The 24,930-nt window shown below is 35.6% G+C and overlaps 1 protein-coding gene across 2 annotated transcripts; it reads left to right on the plus strand.

The window, feature by feature from the left end:
* Nucleotides 1-8,185: 8,185 nt before the first annotated feature.
* Nucleotides 8,186-14,993, plus strand: LOC143226715 (uncharacterized). 2 transcript variants are annotated; one of them, XM_076458078.1, is made up of 2 exons: nt 8,186-8,308; nt 12,754-14,993. In XM_076458078.1, the coding sequence occupies exons 1-2, from the start codon at nt 8,306-8,308 to the stop codon at nt 13,771-13,773; spliced, it is 1,023 nt and encodes a 340-aa protein (XP_076314193.1). In that variant the 5' UTR covers nt 8,186-8,305; the 3' UTR covers nt 13,774-14,993. The 2 variants fall into 2 exon arrangements, with proteins under 2 accessions (XP_076314193.1, XP_076314194.1); XM_076458079.1 differs by having other exon boundaries at nt 8,291-8,312.
* The last annotated feature ends 9,937 nt before the right edge of the window (nt 14,994-24,930 follow it).

Consider the following 24,930-nt stretch of genomic DNA (forward strand, 5'->3'; position numbering starts at 1 on the left):
AGCAGAATTATTTATGTAAAGAATGAGCTATTATTAAGCCTACTTTTTAATTTCTAAAATCTACAGCGTTAGCTCACAACATATTGAGCTTTCAACCGTCATTGGTTGAGTTCATTTTCAAAAACGAAGGGTGGAAAAGAACTCGTAATTGAAGGAATACTTACATACGTTTTCCAGTAGAGCGTGTTAATTGGTCCGTCATCTCTATTTACACACCCTGTTTTTGTTTTTAATTATCCAGCTATTCTCTCTTAAGGTCCTTCTTTATGTTTCTTGTGCATTTCTTAAGATATTTTCACTTTTCTAGTCATAATTACAATCACAATTTCATAAATGTTCAACTACAACAGAGGGCACAGTGATGTTACGTTTTATGTCAAACTGATGTTCGTTTAATGTAGTTTTTAATTTTCTTTTTGTTTGTCATATTTACATTTTACCGAAACCGATTTGGTAAATTATATCTGCATAATCTTTTTATCTTTGATGTTTGTAAATGTTTGTTTTGTGGAATAAACGCCGCTTTTTATCCGTTAGCAGTTTTTAACCCCTTAAACCCCAGTTCATTAGTTAAACTATTTTGATATGTTTTTAATGGAGTTAATTTAGAGTAATTCATTTGTTTATGTCTTTCGGTTTTTTTTTTAAAGCTGTATGGACAGGTCACAACCATTATCTACGACTACTGGTTTTAAATAAAGTTTTTCGTTGTTTATATCGGTACTATTAGAACGTGTATTAATAGCACGTTAAGTATATACGTAAAAAGTGTTTAATTTCTTTTTCATGTTGGTTGAGATATGTGGTGGTTTGTTAACAGCTGAAGGTTTTCGAAATACTTCTGTTTTGTAACGATCACGTCTAAGAAAGTCAGTTGATGCCCATATATGTAATTCCTTCATCATTATTATTGATGTTTAAGAAGTCCTTAAGGGTTTCACTGTTGTACGAGATCTTCTACTGTCATCATTCGGCTTGTCAAACTCCTCATGGCTTTTCTTGGATACTTCAATGGCAATCTACCAAGACAGTACTCAACTCACATGAGATATGAATTCACATTAAAACCCGTTTTATTAAAGCTTTTCGTAACTTGTGATTTTCGAATTTACCTATATATATATATATCACTGAAAACAAAAGATAAAGGTTAACTGTTGCTGGACCTTTAATTTATTGATAAAATTTATTATTAATTTCAAATTATCGATTTCCCGCACAAAATTGTGTCGGATGAATTAAGACTTTGATAAATGTGACATAAAACACGACAACGTTATTTTGATAGTAACTGAACAATTCTGGGATTGTGTTAGTGATTTCAACTAGAAATGTAAATATCTTAAGAAATGCACAAAATAAGAAAGAAACATATTTTGAAAAGTATTGATGTCATTAAAAACGGATAAATGAGTAGAGAGAAAGGACAAATTAACATGTCTCGTTGGAATATTTAACTTAAGTATTCCCTCATATAAATATACTCTTCACCCCTTGATTTTGAAAATGAACTTACCCACTAAAGGTTTATGGCTGAATATATTCTTTACTGACACCGAAGATATCGATAATTAAAAAAACAAGGCTATACAATACCCATTTCTGTAATAAAATACAAATATACTTATCAATTATTTAACCTATTATTTAATTTCGATACGTTTGTTTTGTATGCGGTTAGTAATATTTTGTTGCTGTAGATATTAGTTCTAATAATACTAACTGTTACTGAAACTCGTTCGCTGTGACTAATAATACACATTTCACCTTTTTACAGTGCCAAATAAAAGGTCGGATTTTGAGTTTTTCACTCTTAATAACGAAACAAAAGGGTAGCTGAGTGAAAACTCAAGTTGGGTCACAAACAGTATGAGATAAAATCAAAGAAAATAATAATAAATTTAAGAATTTTACTGGTGTGTGTGTGTTTTTCTTATAGCAAAACCAGGTCTGGCTATCTGCTGAGTTTAATATAAGGAATCGAACACCCTGATTTTAACGTTGTAAGTCCGCAGACTTACTGCTGTACCAGCGGGGAACTTTCTGGACGAGAGACTTAGAAGATTATAGAATATCACGAAAATTTGTGAAACAGGAAACTAGGACATCTAAAAGAATGTATGAGAAAATGTTGCCTAAAAATGTAAAAACTAGCAGTAAAGATTTTCTTAAATACGTTAAGGGTAAAACAATGTTAGTATGGAATAAGACCCTTGAGGGATAATTTAGGTTTGTTTGTTTGTTTTGAAATTTCGCACAAAGCTAATTGAGGGCTATCTGTGCTAACCGTCCCTAATTTAGCAGTGTGAGACTAGAGGGAAGGCAGCTAGTCATCACCACCCACCGTCAAGACTTGGACTACTCTTTTACCAACGAATAGTGGGATTGACCGTCACAATATAACGCTCTCACGGCTGAAAGGGCGAGCATGTTTGGCGCGACAGGGATACGAACCCGCGACCCTCAGATTACGAGTCGCACGCCTTAACACGCTTGGCCATGCCGGGCCCGGATGATGTAGGAAGACTCGTATTTGATGATTATAAGATGATTGGATTATTAAATTTTACTTTTTATTAGTTTTTACTGAAGGAAGATTTGAGCAACATTCCTCATCTTGAACAGTTGGAAGATAGTTCTTGGTGACGAGAAGTCCACTTGAAATAAAAAATGTATCTCAGAACGGCTACTATGAGTAGTTGTTCTCTCTTTATCAATAAAAGTGTTAATACCCAAACCAGCCGTTCTGAGATACAGTTGAAAGATAGAAACGTCGAACAAGACGACTACACTAATTATGAGCCTGTTGACAAAAAATTACGAGGTTTAAAGGACCATAAGATTCCTGGACCACATAATGTTTCCTTAAGGGTTTTGAAGGAGATTTAAAGATTGGACATGTGGCCAATTTATTACAATATTTTTATATCCTTGAATACTGTTCTGATGTCATAAAATTTGGTGTTAACAAGTTTGATTACTCTTTCCAAATGAGGTGGGCACGGCATGGCCAGGTGGTTAAGGCGTTCGACTCGTAATCTAAGGGTCGCGGGTTCGAATCCCGGTCACGCCAAACATGCTCGCCAATTTAGCCGTAGGATCATTATAATGTGACAGTCAATCCAACTATTCGTTGGTAAAAAAGTAGCCCAATAGTTGGCGGTGTGTATTGATGACTAGCTGCCTTCCCTCTAGTCTTACACTGCTAAATTAGGGACAGGTAGCGCAAATAGCCCTCGTGTAGCTTTGCGCGAAATTCAAAACAAACATACCAACCAAATGAAGTGATAAAACTTGTCCTAGTAATTATATACCCATTAGTCTTACATCATTTGTGTGAAATGTTTTCGGAAATCGGATAAAACATACTTTGCAAAACTATTTAATAAAATTTGAAATTTTGTTGGAAAGTTCATATGGTTTTGCCGAGGAAAAATCTTGCCTTAGAAATCTTTTGACATGCTTTGAAAAAATTACTGCTTATGTAGACTAGGTGAAGTCTGTAGATTTTTGTACCTCTTTATTTTTTATAAAAAGCATTTGACTAGGTGCCACATAATATTTTTATTACTCCTTTATCACTGTAGGTGTGGGAGATAAGTTAGGAAACTGGATAGAATAGTGGCTGGAATAGAAAAAGCAGGGCTTTTTGCAAATGAAATTCAGTCAAATTGGATTAATGTCACAAGTAGAGTACCTCAGGGCTCAGTCTTATGACCTTTGATCTCTTTGATTTACACCAATGACATTGACGAAGGAATCGTCAATACGTTACTGAAATTTGTTGATGATATTAAGGTCTTGCTGGTTGTGAAGAGGATGCACCTGATTCACAAAAGGATTTAGATCATTTAGTGAGTTGGACAAATATATGGCAGATTTGTTGTAATTATAATAGCTTCTAGAAAATGCATGTGGATTATCATAATTTGAATTAAAAGTATAATTTGGATGGCAATAACTTTAACAGTGTCATGAAAGAAAGGGATTTTGGTGTAATAGTCAATCAGTCTCTGAAACAGTCAGAAAAAAATTGAATACAAATCTAAATATATTTTAATTTCAGTGTACAGGTCACTGGTTAGGCCACACTTGGAGTATTGTGTTCAGTCTTAAGTTCCCTGCCTTAGGAATGACAATGAATTTCTGGAAAGGGTTCAGAGGTGGTTAAATAGAATGATTGAAATCTCTCATAATATTTTCTGTTGAGAAAATAGGAATTAGAGGAAATGTAAAGAATATTTTTACGATTCTATCAGTGAGGACACAAATATACATTTTGTCAAGGTAGGATTTATCATCACATAAGGCAATTTTATTTTTCTAAGTTGGTTAGCCTTTTGAGTGGGTTACCTTAGGATGTTGTAGGACAGTAAATTTAAATTAGTTTATGATAAAGCTTTATAAGTATATGAATGATAAAGGCTGACTTTTTATTAAAATGTATACTCGACATTGTAACAAGGCTGACTTTTTTATTAATGCATACTCGACATTGTAACAAGGCTGACTTTTTATTAAAATGTATATATTCGACATTGTAACAAGGCTGACTTTTTATTAAAATGTATACTCGACATTGTAACAGTATTTCAAAATGAAAAAAGTAAAGCATCGTCTTTTTTTTTTATTGCCACAATTATTCAAACTCATAACTATAACAACAGGTGAAAAGAATTGTAAGCCTAATTTGATATTAAATAACTTAGTTGTTTTTGTGTTTTTCTTATGGCAAAGCCTCGCGAGACCAGGTACTGTGTTCACCGAGGGGAATCAAACTCCTGATTTTAGGGTTGTAGTAATGTAGTTGTTTTCTCAGTGGAATGCTACGCGATAAACTATTCGTACCGTTTCCACCACGAGGAATCGAACCTCGGATTTTTAACTTCGTAAATTTGTGAAGTTGCCGCTGACCTACTGCTATACGCTTCATTTACTGAATATCAAACAATAAAAACCCTATATTTCGAGTGATGTTGAAAAGTGGATCTTTTTTCTTAAGAGCAATCTGTAAATGACAAACTGAATGTCCACACCTCAAAAGGCGAGGCTACATTCGTATAGTTCACAAATTTGTCACTTGTGTACATTGGTTTTGTTCAGTCGTAACTTAAATTACGTATATTTTCCAACACTTTTGAACTTAAATATATAAGTATTTCTGTAAAATACTGAGTTTATCTGGCGAAAGTATTTTTATAATAGTGTTCTTTGGTTGGGCGGTTTATTTTATTCATTTTGTGAAAAATAAGGTCACGTCCAGTTCCGTAACAATAACAAATCAGTTTATTATTTCCTTAAAGTACATAATATTGTTACTTGTATACAATTGTACATGTAGGCCTAGATTCACGAATAATGCTATCACTTTCAAATTCAACAGTTTCAATACCTGATGATATTGCTACAAATGTACCAATTGACTTACTTGTACAATCACTCGTCTAGTCGATCAACTAGCTAGTTATACGCAATTAGTTGGCTGCTTGTTCTTTGAACGTATGAAGTAAATATTCGTTTGTAATAAATTATAGGAAATTATTCTCCAATTTTCCCCCCGTAACGTTACAAACATTAAGAGTGTAATAAAAATGCCAATATTGAAAATAAAACAAGGTAACTTCAATAACTTCATCAATGTGAAATAAGATGGGGTCTAAACCCGTTCACTCATGACCTTTCTCATGTCAGGCCTCGCATGGCCAGGTGAGTTAAGGCGTTCGACTCGTAATCCGAGGGTCGCGGGTTCTAATCTCGGTCACATCAAACATGCTTACCCTTTCAGCCGTAGGGTCATTATAATGTTACAGTCAATCCCACTATTCGTTGGTAAAAGAGTAGCCCAAGAGTTGACGGTGGGTGGTGATGACTAGTTGCCTTTCCTCTATTCTTACACTAGATTAGGGATGGCTACTGCAGCCGTCCGTAATTTAGCAGTGTAAGACTAAAGTCCCCCCAAAGTGGCATAGCGGTATGACTGCGGACTTACAACGCTAGAATCCGGGTTTCGATACCCGTGACGGGCAGAGCGCAGATATCCCATTGTGTAACTTTGTACTTAATTACAAACAAACAAAAAGACTATAGAGGGAAGGCAGCTTGTTATTACCACCCACCGTTAACTCTTTTACTGACGAATAATGGGATTGACCGTCACGTTATAACACATCCATGACTGAATGGGCGAGCATGTAGGGTTGGGCGGGAATACGAACCCGCGACCTAACCACCTACCTATGCCGAGCTCAAAAAATAGTGACAAAAATAGGTTTGATATCTGCTGAGAGTTCAGATTTATTTTATATTGAACAACAAACGAACTTGAGAGTAAGCCTCACAGAATCAGCTTGACAGGAATTGAACACATGTATATCGAGTAGAAGCATGTATTCCTTAAATCAGACTACCTTGTGTGGCGAGTGTTTTTTGTTGCTTGCGAAATATTTAGAAACAAATCAGCGGTTAGTAATGAACGAGTCAATTTTAAGTTTCCAGTTGGAAGAGTGTCAGATATTCAATGAAATATTTGGTTTAGTATAAGTTATCTACTACATAAAGTAAAGTAATACTTGTGCGTATACACATGTATCATCTCGTATCTGTTCCTTATACATTTCCACATTTCTTCATCAAGCAGCATCTTTTGTTATTGTGGTCAAAGAGCATGGTTCAACTGTGACAAGGTTCGACTACCCTCGGTAGACTCAACAGATAGCTCGATATGGCTTTGCTATAAAAAAACACACACAATCAGCACCAAACGTGACACAGTCATATAGGAGGACATGAGGAAGGTCATCAGAGAGAGGTTGACCCCCCATTTAATTTTGGAAAAACTACTAAAACAGCACAATTTCATACAGTGCTACAGGATTACTTGAGGATTGTTTGTGTGTTTGTTTTTTGGATTTCGCGCAAAGCTACACGAAGGCAATCTGCAGTAGCCATCCCTAAATTAGCAGTGTAAGACTAGAGAGAAGGCAGCTAGTCATCATCACCCACCACCAACTCTTGGGCTACTCTTTTACCAACGAATAGTGGGATTGACCGTACATTATAACGCCCCCACGGCTGAAAGGGCGAGCATGTTTGGTGCGACAAGGATTCGAACCCGCGACCCTCAGATTACGAGTCGAACTCCTTAACCATTATGGCCATGCACGTCATGCCATTCTGGTGTTTTTAACAATGAGAAATTAATTCCGATTGCACAACTAGCGAATCCGACTATAAAGAAAGAACTTTTGTTATTACAAACACGCATCTTGTAAAATTAACATTGATTAATAAATGCCACGCTTTGATGACACATACTTCTCTACAAAAAATAAGTTAGCTCAACAGTAACATTTTTAGATAATACCAGTAATATTAGACTCAACAGTAACATTTTTAGATAATACCAGTAATATTAGGCTCAACAGTAACATTTTTAGATAATACCAGTAATATTACAACATATGTAAAACTGAAATGTTTGTTACTCACGTAATTTTTGTGATTATTCTATTACTTTCTCAAACCAGTGGCGTATTTAAGTAGGGGGCTCAGCCCCAGAGCTTATGGTCTTAATGTGTCCCATTGATAATTTTATTATATGTAAAATTACATGGAATGTAGGGCCCACACAACTTTAAATTGGTCGAAACATTTTCTTATGAGGGGGGTTATATTGTGAATATTGTTTACTCACTTCTCTATTGTACTCTAACGTTCTAAAACATGCCTTTGCTTTTAACTTCATATCATTTTCTACTTTCTTAGAATATCTGAAGTTTGTGAAAATTGCTAAATATATTATTTTGTTTCTCACCTCATTTTTATATTTTATATCATTGAGATTTTAGCGTACAATATTGCGTTGTTTTTGTTTTTATTTTTTCTGTTTTGTTTAAATGGATACGTGAATTTAGTAAGAAACACATTTATAAATCAAAAATAATAACTTGAATAACAACTTTTTCACTTGGTAGTTAAAATTTTATTATTTTTTGTTTCCTATTCCGTACTTAAAGAGATTAAAGAATAAATAATATGACATGATCAAGCACATTTCATATAAGAATTTGAACACAATATCGTGCTAAATGAGAGCAGCAAAAATTAGACTCCAGTAATTTTAAATTTATTTTAAATTTGACCAAATCAAATTTTTTTTTTTTTTTCTTTATGTCGCTTAACTCGAATAATTTGATCGTTCACTCGCGAACCGTCAGTAGTGTGATAGAGGGCGTTGAACTATATAAGTTAAATATCGGTGTACGGACACTGAAAGTATTTTTGTCAACAAGGAAAAAAACAAACAATGGTAGGTGAGGGTGGTAGGTTTATAGATGTGATTTAAATAAGATAGCTACAAGGTAGCTGTACTTTTTTGTGTTGAGTAATAAGTTAACTAGTTAATTTAAAACATGTAAGTTTATAATGACATTGTTTCGCTTTTCAACTTTGTAATAGTCGTTGAATGTCTAGTTTCAGGAAATTAGTTAAGAGGTGTATATTTAGTCTTAAACTTGTTAACTTAGGAGAAACCAAAACGTGTTTTTTAAATGGCAGTATTATAATTGTTTGGACTCGAATGTAAAGTAAGGTTTCTTCAAAGACGGGTCTGTAAAAACGAGTATTCTATAAAATCTATATTTCTTTTCAGTACCAAAGAAGGAAACTTGTGGTTGAGAGGATTAAAAGTATTTACCTAACTTGTTGAAATGTGATAAATGTATAGATTGTTTAATTCTTTTGTTTTGTTTTTAAATACGATATCAGGTTCAGTTTGGAAGTTTTATAAGCCTTTAGATTTGATTTGATTTTTAATTTGTACACCATAAAGAGATAACTAGGAATGGTTTGTGTGGAGACTGGAATATTGTTGAAGAGCATTCGTTGATTTTTGTTAAAATAGAAAATGTATTTTAAAATTTTATGTTTAGACTAATCTCGTAGTGTAGAAGGTTGTAACTATATTCGAGATTTAAAACTTCCTTTAAAGGGGAAAAGACCTTCACGTTTGGAAGTAAGTGGAATAGGAGCTGGTGAAAGCTTGTTTTTTCTTCGAAGGATGGACATGGAAATTTGTATATTTCTGTTACCTAATAACCGGGAAAAGTAGTCATCTGTTAGGTTTAGAAGTGAAAGTATCGTGGGGGGGTCTTGAAAATAAGAGGGGCCTTGTCATTAACAGAACGAAACTTTAAAAACGTGCCTTCTGTATGCCGCCTGCTGAACACTGGATTTATGATCAGTCCCGTAACTATCTTGCGTGGGCTTCTGGTGACACTGAAAACTATTAGCTAAAGCTGATCCAAGAAGGAATTTGGTGACACCGTCTATTTGGTAACAAAGTAACGATTCAGATTAGCAGTGAGGGTGGGAATTTCCTGGAATTGTTTCAGCCTCAAATCGTGATGTACATTGAAATGTTTTGTAGGAGAGGGGTAGAGGCTGTTTGTAAAGTTCCAACTAGGATAATAATAGGGTTAGAGATGTGGACAAATAGGCTTATTAGTGATTCAGAAAACATGAAACTTTAACATTGTGTGAATAGCGTATTAGATTCAAATATAATTAAACAGAATAAATCAAAATTAACATATTTAATCAATAAAAAAATTAGTACATCAGTAGAACATACACGCTAATGATGATGGTTTAGTTTTTGCTATTATCTTGATTAAAACAGCTGTAGTTGGAGATACCTTTACTTAAATCGATGTGTTTTTACCCTGTAAGTTTGTTTTAGTGTAGAAACAAGTCTGCTGAATCTGATACAGTGGATTTTTGTAATCTGCACATTTTGAGAACGTATGCTTATAACGAGAGGAAACTTGAGGGAAGTGTATGATTTGTTATATTTTTGTAGTTTACAAGTTGAGGTTATGGCTTCAAGGTGGCGCTGCTTCGGGAACTTGTGTACAATGCGAGTTTGGTTGAACATTTATGCATCGAAGTAATCTCTTATGTAGAATAGTGTATAAAATTTATCACAGATGCAAATCTATTTCATCAATAACTAGGAAACCCACGCACGAATTATTTGAAAATACTGACTAGTCCAAAGGACATAGCTAAGTGGTTAGGGGTTAGGACGCTCGACTCTAATTTAGTGTTGTACAAAGGAACGCAAACTTAAAATGTGGATGTTCTAGTATGCAGCCCCACACGCTAACCATTTAACTTCACCCTTTCCGGCCCAAATAAGACGACTTTTGCTGGGTGTTTTAGCACGTGTTTGGTGCAAAAATAAATCTGTAAACGTTGATTTCTTTCATCAGTGTTGTGACAGACTATTTTGGTTTATTGTCCGTATTTATTACAAATTTGTCCTTGGGTTTAAATGTATAAATCCGTAACTTAGCACTTCTATCCTGAAGACTGCTGCTTGTTCAAATTTCCAAGAACCGTTTGCCCTCGGGCAACTTTTGAGCTGACGTCCCACTGCGTCATTTCTTTATGTTATGCATCGACTAGAATGCTGTCCACTATTGGTCAAACCAGTTCGCTTATTCTACAATTGGCGGGGTCAAAGTTAATTTAATTTGGACATTGGTGGCATAAACCAGAAGCAAAGTAAAAATAATCGCATCACCTCCGTAAGGCTTAGATAGAATCAGTATTTAAGAAGAAATTCTTTACATTTTATTCATTACTAGCATCATGGAACCTACGCTGAGTGCAGGCCAAGTATTAGTTTCTTTTTATTTAGTAAATCTTTCAATAAAATAGTGTAGTATAGTTATGTCTTCATAATAAATGTTTCAATATTGCAAACTAACTTTATGAGAGCTTGAAGTAATTTTGAAATCTCTATAACCCTAACTGTACCTAAGATTAGATTTGATTTTTTCATCTGTTATTTGAATAGGTTCCTCAATAACGACATTTAAATCTTAAAATCACGAGCTCTCATCTTTATCTGGTTTTAATTAACAGTAGATAATGGCTGCGTTTTAGAATGTCTCGCATCTGGAAATTTTACTTTCTTTAGGAGTGTATTTCAGTGTTTCTGAATGTAATTAGTTTGAAGTGTCATGCTGTTGCATATGAAATGTCGGATTTTAAAAAGAATGTAATAACAAGTACATATTTTGAAATAAATGTCTTAAACTTGATGCTTTTCTGCCAATGAGTTGTAAGTTTAAATTCCATCTTTAAAGAATCTCCTTCGATGCAATGAAGTATTCGAAGGTCCTCTTAACTCGCATTTGATTTACGAACATTTGTTTTCCTTTAACAAATTTCCAAATGTTTACAAATGTTTAAAATGATAATCTATAGGAGAAACATCTGGTAAATATGGTGTAGGAGGGGAAGTTTCATACTGAAGTTCGATTAGTCTTTGGACAGTGACGTGTGAGACGTGAAGTCGAACATTGTCATTAAGCAGTATGAATTCCACTTCCGATAGACTATAGCTGGATGTCTTCGTGACCCTTCTGTATAAGTTCACAACAATGTTTCTTTTGGGTTTAAGAATGAATGATGGATCACACCTGTTGATGACCACCAAACGCTGACCATGGCTCTTATTTTGTAAAGAGCTGATTTAGATACTTCATGTCAAGCCACTGTCCGGATTGTCGTATAGAACCCGTTTGTCATCACAGTTGACAGACAAGTCTTTAAAGGAACTGGTCGTTTTTGTTGCTAGTAAGGAACAAATTTCAACTTGTTTGGTTTTCAAGCGAGTTCATAAGATACACATTTTTCGAGATTTTTTCACCTTACCAAATGCTTCTAGATAGACGTTAGGAAACTGTTGAATAACAAACATTAAGTTTTGCAGGTAAGTTCTCTCAGTTTAACAAGTATCTGATTCAACTAAGGCCTTCAGTCCTTCCTCATTAATGTCTGTGTGAGGGCGACTCCAAGGTTTATTTTCAAAGAGCGAATTATCCTAAACTAACTGTATGCTGTGTGCTTAGTACTGTACTATCACCAAATAATGATTGTTCGTGATGACTTTCAGCCACTAAAGTTTCAATTTTGCACGTAAATCCGATATCATATGCAACAGCCTAATATGTAAAGTTTTTATCTTTTATTGATAAAATTTGTTTCAGAAAGTAAGTTTAACATCAGCAGCATTACACTTAACTTTTGAACAACATTTATCTTTTGGTTGCGCGTGTATTACATCAACAGTTGAGAGAATTACCGAACAGATTGGAAGGACGTTGGTTGGCTTAACTTGCTTCAAATAGGTTGAAAAATGCCCATAGCATAATTGCTTATGAAGTTAATGATCCACAGTGATGTTGCTCGGGGGAAACGGGGAGGCATTAACAAAAGTGACCAATAACAATGTAAAGTGGGAAAATAGTTTATGAAAATCAAAGATAGAATTCCTGGTATTTCATTTTTGTGGAAGAAGCGGAGTCAATTTTGGTGATTATTTTTTAACTGGTGCAGTTTCTTTTTTAGAATTCAAATTTACCGTTGAATAAATTGTACATCTTAAACCCGTACTGTATGATTTAACTTGTTTCATATCTGTCTAGTCCATAAATTATTTTAGTCCACAAACTGTGCAGTGGACAACAGATTGGTTCCACTGATGCACAGGCCACATGTCAGTATGTTAGGTGTACACTTGGACGTTGTCTTGTCCCAAGTGTGGTTATGGTGGGATAACCTACTTCCAGGTGATATCAATTTTTTTTAGGGTTAGGTTTAAAACTTAAGATTCGCTAATTTGGATAGTGTCTATTTGTGTTAGAGAAGTTTTAATTGCTTAACGTTTTATTATTTTTATAGGAACGTGGTCGTGTACTTCGTGGTCGTACTGGTTCTTCAAGCACAACAAACTCCCCTGACACCAATTCTGAACAATTACCATGGTGGAACCCGATGTTTTCCTCCCGGTACAAAACGGAACTTTGTAACCAGTTTCAGGAATTGGGCGTTTGCAAATACGGTAAAGGATGCCTTTTTGCTCATGGACAGTCCGAAATTCGACAAATGAAACGTCATCCCAAATATAAAACGGAGCTATGTCGAGATTACCACACAAGCGGCATATGTTCGTTTGGCCAAAGATGTCATTTTATACATTCAAGTGTCGACACGAACGCCATGCTTAAATTACTCGGAGTTAAACTAGAAGCTGCTCCGCCCAGCCCTTATTCTCAATTTCCCCCACATGCTTTCATCTGGGGTTTTTCACCATATACGTTATCTATGAGTCTTTACCAGAGTACACCTTCTACCAACGGAACCCAGTTTTCCACAGGTGGATCCCAATTCTCTTCCACGAGTACTTTTCCTTTGAGCGTTTCACCACCTTCCTTATCTAGGAGTCGTCCCCAGTCGTCTTCTGAACGTGGATCCCAATCTTCATCAATGGGTAGATCCCAGTCTTCTTTCCCCTTGAGCGCTTCACCACCTTCCTTATCTAGGAGTCGTCCCCAGTCGTCTTCTGCACGTGGATCCCAATCTCCATCAATGGGTAGATCCCAGTCTTCTTTCCCCCTGAGCGCTTCACCACCTTCCTTATCTATGAGTCGTCCCCAGTCGTCTTCTGCACGTGGATCCCAATCTTCATCAATGGGTGGATCCCAGTCTTCTTTCCCCTTAAACGCTTCACCACATCCACCATCAGTGAATCGTCTCCGGTATACATCTTCCACGGATGAATCGCAGTGTTCTTCTCCGGAGTTGCCGTTCCATACCCCTGAACCACCTATAGGACCAGACTTGACCACAGAATGGATCTTTACAGGAATATTTGGAAATAATCAACTGTCATACGTTAGGCAGTCAGAAGATGAAAATTAACAAAAAAAAAAATAGAGTTTTATATTTAAGCTTGTTATGCTCATTTTAACTGAGATGTTAACTTGGTATATGTTTTTGTGTGCATGTGTTCTAAATGGGTCTTCCACTTCTGTTATGTCTTTCTGGGTAGAGGTTTAAAATGTTATAATATATGACGATGTAAGGGACTCCCTGCTAAATAAGTTTACTATTTCAAGTTTTTAAAGTAATGATACTGAAAATTACTTTTCCTTGTTGTCTGGCTTGTTGTACTACGAAATTGGGTAAAAGCTTTTTTAAAGCTGCTTTCAGTGATGTTGATTGTGATTATTTTTAAAGATGTCGTGATTGTGTTATATAAAAACGTACTTTTAACTCTTATGTTCTTGTGAACAAAGCGTCTTTATATTCTTTTTTACTGTCTATATTTAATTTTTATTTTATAAGGGAATTCGATTTTATTGTTTGAATGTTTACAACTGATCAAGAATTTAATGTCTTTTTAACTCGTAAGTCAGCATGTCAAATATACTCGGGTATAACCAGTACTTGATACAAACTTGGACTAGCTAATTTGGATGTATTAATTTTGTAACACTTGTGAGGGGATGTTGAGATTTAATATTTTGTGATTTAAGGATGTGATTTGGATCAGAGAAACGAACTTTTACCTGTATGGTGAGTTTGTTCATACGGACAAAAATCTATATTTATCTTTGTCTTTTTTATATTTAATATTTTATTTTAAAAGTGAGTTTGGTTTTATTGTTTATTTACAACTGATCTTGAATTTATTAATATTTTAAACTCTCTTATTGCAAATCAGCATGTCATATATACTCGGGTATAACTAGTATTCGATAAAAACTTGGATTAGCTAATTTTGATGTAATTTTATCCTACTGTGATTCTGAACCATTCACATTATCTCACGGTGACCCGGATTTGATTATTGATTACTTGTTGATGATTCTGTTAAATGTTTCACATGGGATAAGTAATCGAAGTATAACCTGAGTTACTTTTTCATAGAAACGTTCTTGATATTTGTCATGCTTATGAAAAGTACAAATTGCATTTTCTTGAACTGTGATAGCTTGTCTGTGATAGTTTGACCACTAGATGTCACTCCTAATGGTGCCACGAGTAAAGGTTATGTATTAATGTTTGTTATAAGTAATTGCAATGACAAACTTTAATTAGACTGACTTTATTTTGAAATAAATGTTTGACGAATGTGACTGTGTAGTTCTAATAGGTTATTCTGTGCCAATTTGTACCATTTAGGGAGCTACTGCGCTATTTAAACAACTTGTTACCCTAATATTTTATTAATATAACGTAACTTTTATAAAGTTTCACTCTAAATTTTAAGAAAATGAAACAATCGGTATGTTAAATGTTTCTTACTAGTAATATAAAAGACAATTATCCACAAAATTGCTTTAAAGTTTCGCTGGAATTCATATATTGTCTTAATTGGGCTTATGCGCACTGGTAGTTCATTTTAATTTGAAGACTTGTATTTGGGCTTTAAACCTGCGGGTATTATTCCCAGTGTGAAGTCACATCTGCGAAAGGGAACACCAAAGCAATAAAGTCGGCCCACGAAAAATAACGAATTAGTTTTGATTTATCTAGTTGATTGCGTGAAATGGAAATAGGGTTAATTTGAAGATTGCATTGTCATATGTTATCTGGAACGAGTCTCCGACTTGCTGTGATTTCAAATAACCGGAAATCTGGATTTGAATTAAGCTGTGCACGTGTATCAAATTTATTTGTCACAAAGATTGATAGTTTTTTTTTAACTGAAATCTATTTTAATATAAAATAATGCAATCTATAATAATGGAACTTTAGAATGGACGACAACTGCCTGTTATGCAGACGCAAGTGTAGAGAAGGATATTACGAAAGTGTTTAGTCTTCATGAATAATCTGCCTAAACAATTCATCAACGAATCTAAGTTATTACAAAGTTTTTGTATACAAATATTTACTTTCAAACAATACCCAGTCTTCTATCTGGTCTGCAACTCTATTTTATCCCAGCCTAACGAATAAATTTCATGTTGAATCGCAGATACACTTTACGAGAATACTAGCTAACTCTATCATTCACAAGCGAGTTTTGTTCTCTATTAAAGTTGTGATGACTTTGTAGAAATGCTATCGGCTGAAGTTTGTAATGTTCCAAATCCTCTAAATGTTCGTGGTTAAATGGCGTAGTTTTCCTGTTAATAAACGTTAATCATAATTGTAGCTTCGGAGGCTTAGTGTGTTGACTTTAACGCGTTGGTTTATATACTTTAAGGGGAGGGTTTTAGAATTATCAAAAATGTGGGAAAAACATTTACTACCTAGAATCGTTTACAAATTTAGAGAATAAACGGGACTTTCACAATACACTCGTGCATTTCTAAATATAAAACAAACAGATAGTAAAATACACAGTAGGAATTCCGTTAGAATAGTTATACCCATGTAAAGTAATTCAACAGCCTTCTAATTTTTTTTCTCTACAGGTCATCAGAAGAGTCACGTGGCATTGTCGCTGTGTCAGTCGTGTATAGGCCGCTTTTCGGCTATCTAGAGCGTCCCGAAGTCGAAAAGCGTCCGATATATATAACCGGAATTTAATTTTCGTACACCATCTGTGTCTGATAGGCCTAGCACCTAGTTAGTTCTGGCATTAACTATAATTTTATTATTAGTCGATAGAGAAAACCTGACGTTGATCAAAGGTCGAATCGTTGTTCGCTCCTCTACATAAAAAATTTTCTCAACCCAATCCAGCCGTTTTTACATATTTTTATCTAACAAGTTTTTTCTCGTCATCACAGAGTAAAAGTCTGCAGGACCTTTGACCACCTATCTTATTCAATACGAAACTTACAAAGCTGAAGAATACTCTATAATTTAGTAATCGATGGACGCTATTTTTAAAATACAGTAAACAAGTATAAATAATAAAAAAATCCTCAAATAGGAAACGCAAAAGAAGAGGCCAAACAAGAGAAATATAGAAGTGAATATATCACTTGATCCTGCTAATGACCATGTAGTCGTCTCAACTTTACGAAGAAAAATAACATCTCTACATTAGTGGTAAAACAAACAATCGTAAAATGTTATTCAGTTGTAAGATAGTTATGGAAATAGTTTTATAAATGTAAGTAAAATGAAAGTTGATGTGCTGGTTAAACACCAAGCTTTCAATAAACAAAGTGGGGAAGCCAGTAATGTGGGGATTTTATTCTCCATATAAAGTTTAGACAGATTAGTCTGATAGATGACCGTTAGCAGAATCAAATGATATGTCCACTTTCATCGATGTCGTGTTTTGGTCCCTTTATGTGCAGTAGCCAGGCCTACGTGGATTTTTAGGTTAGGAATCTTTTGTTTTTTCCTCTAATTCGTCAGTAATTACTACTTGAAGTATACGATAAACAACTGAGCTGTCTGTTATACAAACACCTGCTGGCGTAAATTTTAATAAATGAATTTCTAGTGACATAATTAAGGCAAAAAAATAAAGACAGTTACTAGAGTAGTTTCGCAGGGCAATAAAAGAAAAAAAATAACGTTCCCAACATGGTTGTCACGTACCATTACAATAATGAGAATTTTCTAGGTATTACAACACAGAGGGCGTGGTTGTTATTTTCGGAACTATTCATCTTGGATTTGTTTCAAATAGCTTCGGTTCGTTTGTTTGTTTGAACGATCCAGTAGTTCACGCTTGCTTTGTGTACAAAGTTTGGAAGCACTCTTAAAACCTATTTTCAGGGTTCGTTTTTCACCGTTCACGTGAAGGTTTTTCCGAGTCCACCGGAAGAGATTCGTTCGGTTCTTTTAGACCATTTCTTCTGATGAACTCGACTCGCTTCATTTGCTGATCAAACTTTATTGTTCGCGTTGTAACTCCAAGCAAACCGTACGAAGTACGAACAATCCTTGTGTGTATACATACCAAATCTGTTTAGTTAGGCCAGGTGGTTAAGAAACTCGACTCGTAATCTGAGGGTCGCTGGTTCGAATCCCCATAATACCAAACGTGCTCACCCTTTCAGGCGTGGGGTAGTATAATGTTTCGATCAATCCCACTATTTGTTGGTGAAAGAGTAGCCCACAAGTTGGCGGTTGGTGGTGACGTCTAGCTGCTTTCCCTCTAGTTTTACCCTACTAAATTAGGAACGACTAGCGCTGATAGCCCTCGTGTAGCTTTGCGCGAAGTTCCAAACCAAACCAAACTGTTCAGTTATGGGTAATAATTTAGTGTACCATTCTCGTTCATTCTTGGATGTTTTCTACATATTTTAGACATTTTTTATTAATGGATATTTTTAAAATTTATTTACAAAAAATTCCAACCTCGGTGTGTATTTCTGTGAATTCTAACAAGTCGACAGGAACAGATGGTCAGGGCGCTTGACTCGCAATCTGAGGGTCGCGAATTCGAATTTACGTCCTACCAAAGAAGCTCGCTCATTCAGCCGTGGATGTATTGTAACGTGACAGTCAATGCCGTTATTCGTTGACAGAAAAGTTGCGGGTGGGGGTGTTGATAACGAACTGCCTTCCCTCTAGTCTTACGTTGCAAGATTAGAGACGACTAGCGCAGATAGCCCTCGTGTAGCTTTGAGCGAAATTCAAAACAAACTAAACCGTTTATGAGGAGCTAAAGCATAGTATAATAAAATATTTTGATAAAAATTGGCGAAAAAATGAGTTGTTATGCGAACTAGACAGATATTGCATATATAATGAAGAGAAACCTAAACACCTCTCCCCGTTAAATTTGTACATCAGATCTTTAAGATAAAATTATTTAAAATATTAATAATTAAATTGAACTAAAATCAAACACGCCACCTACGTTCTAGACTTATTTAAAAAAAAATAAAGACAATATAAATGGACATTGCCCTGAAAAGGACCAGAGTTAAAGTTATGATATTATTCCAGCCATTCGGTATTTACTCGTAATATATTAATCAGGCCACTCCAACAAAGTAATGGAAGGAGGAAGAGGTCTAATATACCTGACCCTCCTGGGTATACAAATAAATATACCCAAACACCTAGAGAGAGAGGGAGATGAGATTGAACTAGAGGGTTACTCAGTACAGTGTATCCCTCCGCCACGCAGCGTTAATCATGTTCACCCCTCAAAAAATACAAATGTATCCGTTGTTTCAAACGGACCTTTTTGACGAATAATGAAACATTATATTCACTAGCGTCCACCAAGTTTCATTTTAAGTTATAGAGCAAATCTTTTGTGAAAAATCGGTCTCCATGTTAACAGATAAGGATAAAGGTGTTTTTTTCTTCCTAACCTTTAACCATGACTCTCTAGAAACTAATCACTTAAGATGAATCATAGTCCAAATGTATATCAACTTTCGTCCCGAATTTGTTCAACCGTTTTCGAAAAATCTTGCTCATAAACAGCGCGGATGAATAAAAACATAACCTCCATCCTCCTTCGGTCCAAAGAGTAACAAACGCAATGGTTAGGACTTCAGACACGAATGCTTCCGTAAACCAGTATCTAAGTTCTAAACTTTGTCCCTCTGTTATATCATAAGAACGACACATCTACATGCACGTGTTGGCTGGTTTACGCCTACTTGAACAACCTGCGAAATGCCGATGAAAGTTTACTTGAACTGTTGACCGCAATGTTTCGTTATTTCCATAAAAGATTTAGTAACATTGGAGTAAGCCGCCATTGGTAACTTGACTCAAAGTTAAAGAAAGTTTGTTTTTAACTGCGTGCAAAACTATAACATAACTGTCTGCGCTAGTTGTCCTTAATATAGCTTGGTTTGGTTTGTTTTGAATTTCGCGCAAAGCTGCTCGAGGGCTATATGCGCTAGCTGTCCCTAATTTAGCAGCGTAGGACTAAAGGGACGGTAGATAGTCATCATCATCCACCGCCGACTTTTGGGCTACTCTTTTACCAACGAATAGTGGGATTGAGTGTAACTTTATAACGCTCCCACGGCTGAAAGGGCGAGCATGTTTGGTGTCACAGGAATTCGAACTCGCGACCTCAGATTACGAGTCGAGTGCCTTAACCACCAGGCCGTGCCGAGCCCTTAATACAGCAGTAATAGACTAGACAAAAGTCAGCTAGTCAGCGCCACCCATTTTCAACTCTTTGACCGCTCTTTTAAGAATAAATAATGAAATCGCAATGTCCCAACGGGAGAAAAAGTGAGCGTGTTTTATGACGTAGATTCGAACCTCCGACCTTCAGCTTGGAAGTCTAGCCCTTTAACCAATAGGCATTAAAAGTATAACAGTGGGTATCATTTTCAACTATATATCTTAAACTCAATTATATATTGCTAATTGTGACCAATAATATTTTTCGATCAACTTATAAGGCTGTTATTACTTATCCCTTTGTTGTAGTTCTGATATGGCCTGATGGTTAGCTTGCTGGACTATAAATTCGAGGAACAAAAGCACTCTCACTCCACACATGGGGCAGTGACGGATTTAAGGCTGTGTGGGCTTAGGAGCTAATAATTTTTGTGGGCCCTATATCCCATGTACTTTTAAATAGAATAAAATGATCAATGAACCCCGTTAGAACCAGTCTCTGGAGCTAAGCGCACTTTAACCCCTACTTAAATATGCCACTAACATTAGGTGCCTTTTAACATAACATTAAAGCACAATAAAGCACATTTTTATCCAGCAAGACTAGTAAACTCCGATGTTAGCCCTTATTATTCAAATATTTGTCAAACTTCTCCTTAAATCACCTAGCTCGGCGTAGTCAGGTGGTTAAGGAACTCGGTTTGTGATCTGAGAGTCACGGGTTCAAATTCACGTCACGCCAAAGGTGCTCGCCCTTTCAGTCGTGGGGGCGTTATAATGTAAAGGTCAATCCCACTATTCGTTGGTAAAAAAGTAGGCCAAGAGCTGGCGGCGGGTGGTGATAACCAGCTGCTTTTCCTCTAGTTTTACACTGCTAAATTAGGGACGGCTAATGCAGATAACTCTCGTGTAGCTTTGCGCGAAATTCCAAAACAAAGAAACAAAGACCCAACACTGCCAGCCAACGGTAATCCTTTCTCGAAGCAACTGAAGGTACGTTCACTGCACATGCGTGGTAAAGAGCAGTATTGACAATTACGTCGTGTGTTTTATTGTTTTGCTACGGATCGAATGAAAATCTTTATTTAACAGAGAAAAGGGACAACAATATTAATCCAGTGATAAGTGTTGAGAAATTGTATTCTGCCTAAGTGAAACGGTGTTGTGTCAATCAAATAAACACTGTTAACAGTAAACTTTACAGAACTATAAATATTGATTATGCATAATACGTTTACTTACTATTCAGAAAACCGTTTAATATCGAAGTATATGTTTAACGTAGACTACAAAATTAAACAACTATAGGAACATTAAGTTTATACCTGCTGTATAATGTGAAGAACTGTATAGCAGCCAATGAAACGTTTTCGTCACTTCACCTGTCCAGTGTGTAGGTTTTTCTCTACAAAACACGTTCACATCAACAGTATATTTGATTGATTATCCATGTCAGTTTTTCTGAGAAGTTGCTATTAAAGTAACATGACGTAGTCGTTAAGTAGTGTGTTAAAAACTATCACGTTATAGGAAGTTTTACACGTTTGTTCATTTGTGCATCGGCTGATCACCTGATTCTCAGATGAGAAGAGTTCCCATGGATTTAAAGTAACAGTTCATGATTCCGTGTAATTACCCGAAGAACAGGACCTTTTTATAGATGTTTTGGAGCTTAATAATTCACAAAGTTTTGCTTGACTGCGTGTAATATAAAGTCTGATGCACTAGCGCCATCTATAGAAATATAATAATACTGTCCGTTGCATGTTCATATTAATACATCACAACTTCATCAAAGTTGGTTCGGATATTCATTAGATCCATGGGGAGATACACATAAATGTCCAGTTCTGCATTCTGCAGTTTTTTTTTACCACTCCTTTGCCCCTGCTGATGGATCTTTACCAAAGTTGGTATGAAGGTTTGTTGGGTCCATGAAAAGATACGTTCAAATTTATTCACATTTTGTATTTTGCTGTTTTGATGGGTGTTTGGAGGTTATTGTTTTTTATTATATGTAAAGGAAACAACTTTTAGTGTTCTAAGATGACTTCTCATTAATCATAAACTTACATAACTTCTGTCCAGGGTACGGGTACTTCAGCTAGTTCACAGGAAAGGTCATTCACCCTTTCTTGAGAACGATGATCAAATGTCACTATTTGATGAGTTAGTGGTGGATGTTGTCCAATGGCTGCCTTCCTTCTGGTCTCTCAGTTGTCTGTCACTTTAAAATTAAGGACAGATAGCTCTTGAGTAACTTTGCGTGAATATTCGAAACAACTCCTTTGGTTCATCAGTGTATTTACAAAACAAAAGTGAGGAAACGCGTTTTAACTTGTAACTATTGTTGGTATTTATTATGTCGGCAATACGTAACTACACATATTTCAGAAACAGTAGTTGTAAATTGTAATTGAAATTTGCATTTAAAATTGCGATCATAAACAAATAATTTTGTCTTATCTTGAACTGGCCCGACATGGGCAGGTGGGTTAAGGCTTTCGACTCGTAATCCCATGGTCGAGGGTTCGAATCCCGGTCGCGCCAAACATGTTCGCCGTTTCAGCCGTTGGGGCGATATAACGTGACGGTCAATCCCACTATTCGTTGGTAAAAGAGTAGCCCAAGAATTGGCGGTGGGCGGTGATGAATACCTGCTTTCTCTCTAGTCTCACACTGCTAAATTAGGGACGACTAGAGCAGATAGCCCTCTAGTAGCTTTGCGCGAAATTCAAAACAAACAAACCCAACTAACAACATAATGAGAGTTCGGAAGAACAAACTTTAACCTTAAGCTGTTTAGAACTTTGTAATTGATGCTAACAGAACTACACATTTTGCAATACTTTCTTTAATCATAACTTGATTGCTGGCCTATAATATAGATAAAAGGGTTAATGATTCGCTCTATCTTCTTCTAAGGAGGATCAAACCTTCACGAAGTTAGAGATTTGTAAGGTTGGTTTCTTTCAAAATACTAAGGGAATGGCGCTCCATATAAAAACAAAAGGTCAGGTGAAGGTCGTTCTCATGAGTTTCCATACCATAATATCACTGACTTACGGTATTAAGATAAAAAAATATTTTCAAAACAAAATACTTGGAAAAGAGATATTACATGTTACATTAAAACAATCAGCAGCTGCATCATGCTGATGCTAATGCACCATTGTGCATTACAATGCACACAACATTGTAAAATGTTGTTACAATTTACAGTCTAGTCGTGTTTTGTCTGACCACCGTGCATCTTGACAAACGTCTTGCAACGTAGCTTCTATTGTAAAAGGCTTCGTCATTAGGCTGACTTATCCAAAGCAATTTTTCCTTCTGTGGCTTTCCATAATCTACGTAATGCAAGAAGATGACATTTTAAGCCTCTGTTTTAACAGTCCAATTGCAAAAAAATTCATAAGTGCTTCCAGAAATTTACCCTATCCCCTACAATTGACCAATGTGACCTGTGTTTCATCTTCTTTTGTTATCTCAGTTTACATGCTGTTTCACTGGCAACATCATTATAATATCTCACTTTTCGTAGAATAATATGCTGATGTATTTTGAAATACAGGCCATTTTTCTAACATTGTGATGAGATATAATATACTCATGACCTTCACTCTTACTGGTCAACCAGACAAGTGCACCATCGTGTGCTTTATATTTTGCTTTCAAGGAACTAGATTACTCGGTTTAGTCTCTGGCCACACAAACACTAGATGTATATCTCTCTAGACATTTACTTGTGTCTTTCGTGACTAAGGTCTAAGTCAGTCTCTGCTCTGTATCCATTCCATTACTTTGACTGTGTTTGCCTAGTTCTGATCCTTCATTCCACATTCGGTTGCCAATCTTTACTGTACTTATCTTAAGACAATCTTCGTGTACGAAATTAACACTCTTGATGCCGTCCACTGGACATACCTCTTCTACGTCTTTCTTGTAGTCATGGTTGCTCTCTGTAATACTTGGCCAGCTATAATCCATTGTCTTTAATAATGCTGCTTAAACCAAGCCAAGAGTTTATGATTCCTTAGGGTGCTGACTTTGGTTGCACATCTTACTATTTTCATGGGTGTATTTCGCACCTTCTGTAATTTCATTGTTAATATTGTCGCTCGGGCACACAAGTAGCTTCTATACTCCTTGATGGTTATGACTGTTGCTCCTTTGCTGCACTTTCTGGGCTACATAATGTCTGAAGAAGAAAAAAGTCATCATTGATTTCCCCTCTCGAATGATTAATATGTTCAGACATTGTCATTCTGCAGTCTGTTGCAACACCCAGAATAAAAATAACTCATTTCACAGTATATAATAAACTGGACTACCAGCTAGGACGTAACTGTTTGAGATGTAATGCGATTAAAATACTTATAAATCAGTGCACACAAAAAGGGAGTGATTCAGTAATCTGGAATGTCGCAAAGGGCCAAACCTCTTATAGGGTTGCTGACAGGTCAATTGAGAGAGCGGGCAAACTGGAGATGTTTCTCCTAAGCCCATGAGGATCCTAGTGGCTTGTTTACTGGTGTTTAACTTAGTTTGACTTAGTACCACTCTCTAGAAATGTGATGTTTGTCAAAGATCACCAGTAAGTACGTGTGCATCCAATAAATTCAATAATTTGTATTGATTAAGTAAAAATAACTTTAAAAACTTTAATTTAATCATCTCCTTCTTATTTTTAACGCACCGAATACAATGTTTATACTGAAGAAATGATGTTTTCCTTATTTAGCATCAGATTTAGTGAAAAATAATTTGGTCATTTCGTAAATTTTTTTAATCAAGAGATATTATATAAATATAAAAGAAAGTATATCAAACATGTCGGCTACAAATTTATTTTCACACCAATAAAAATAATAATTCGTCAGTTTTACACAATTCGTCTGTGAAAAGGGAAGTATACTTTTAAACATGAAAGCTTGAATAAATTTACATCTAAAATTAATTTTCACAGTTAAAATATAATAATAAATATACCAGACTACTACCTTTTACCACTAGATGGCAGTTTAATCATGGTCTAGTGAATTTCCTAGTTTAGAA

Source organism: Tachypleus tridentatus, chromosome 9, assembly GCF_004210375.1.
Source record: "Tachypleus tridentatus isolate NWPU-2018 chromosome 9, ASM421037v1, whole genome shotgun sequence".
Lineage (NCBI taxonomy): Eukaryota > Metazoa > Arthropoda > Merostomata > Xiphosura > Limulidae > Tachypleus > Tachypleus tridentatus.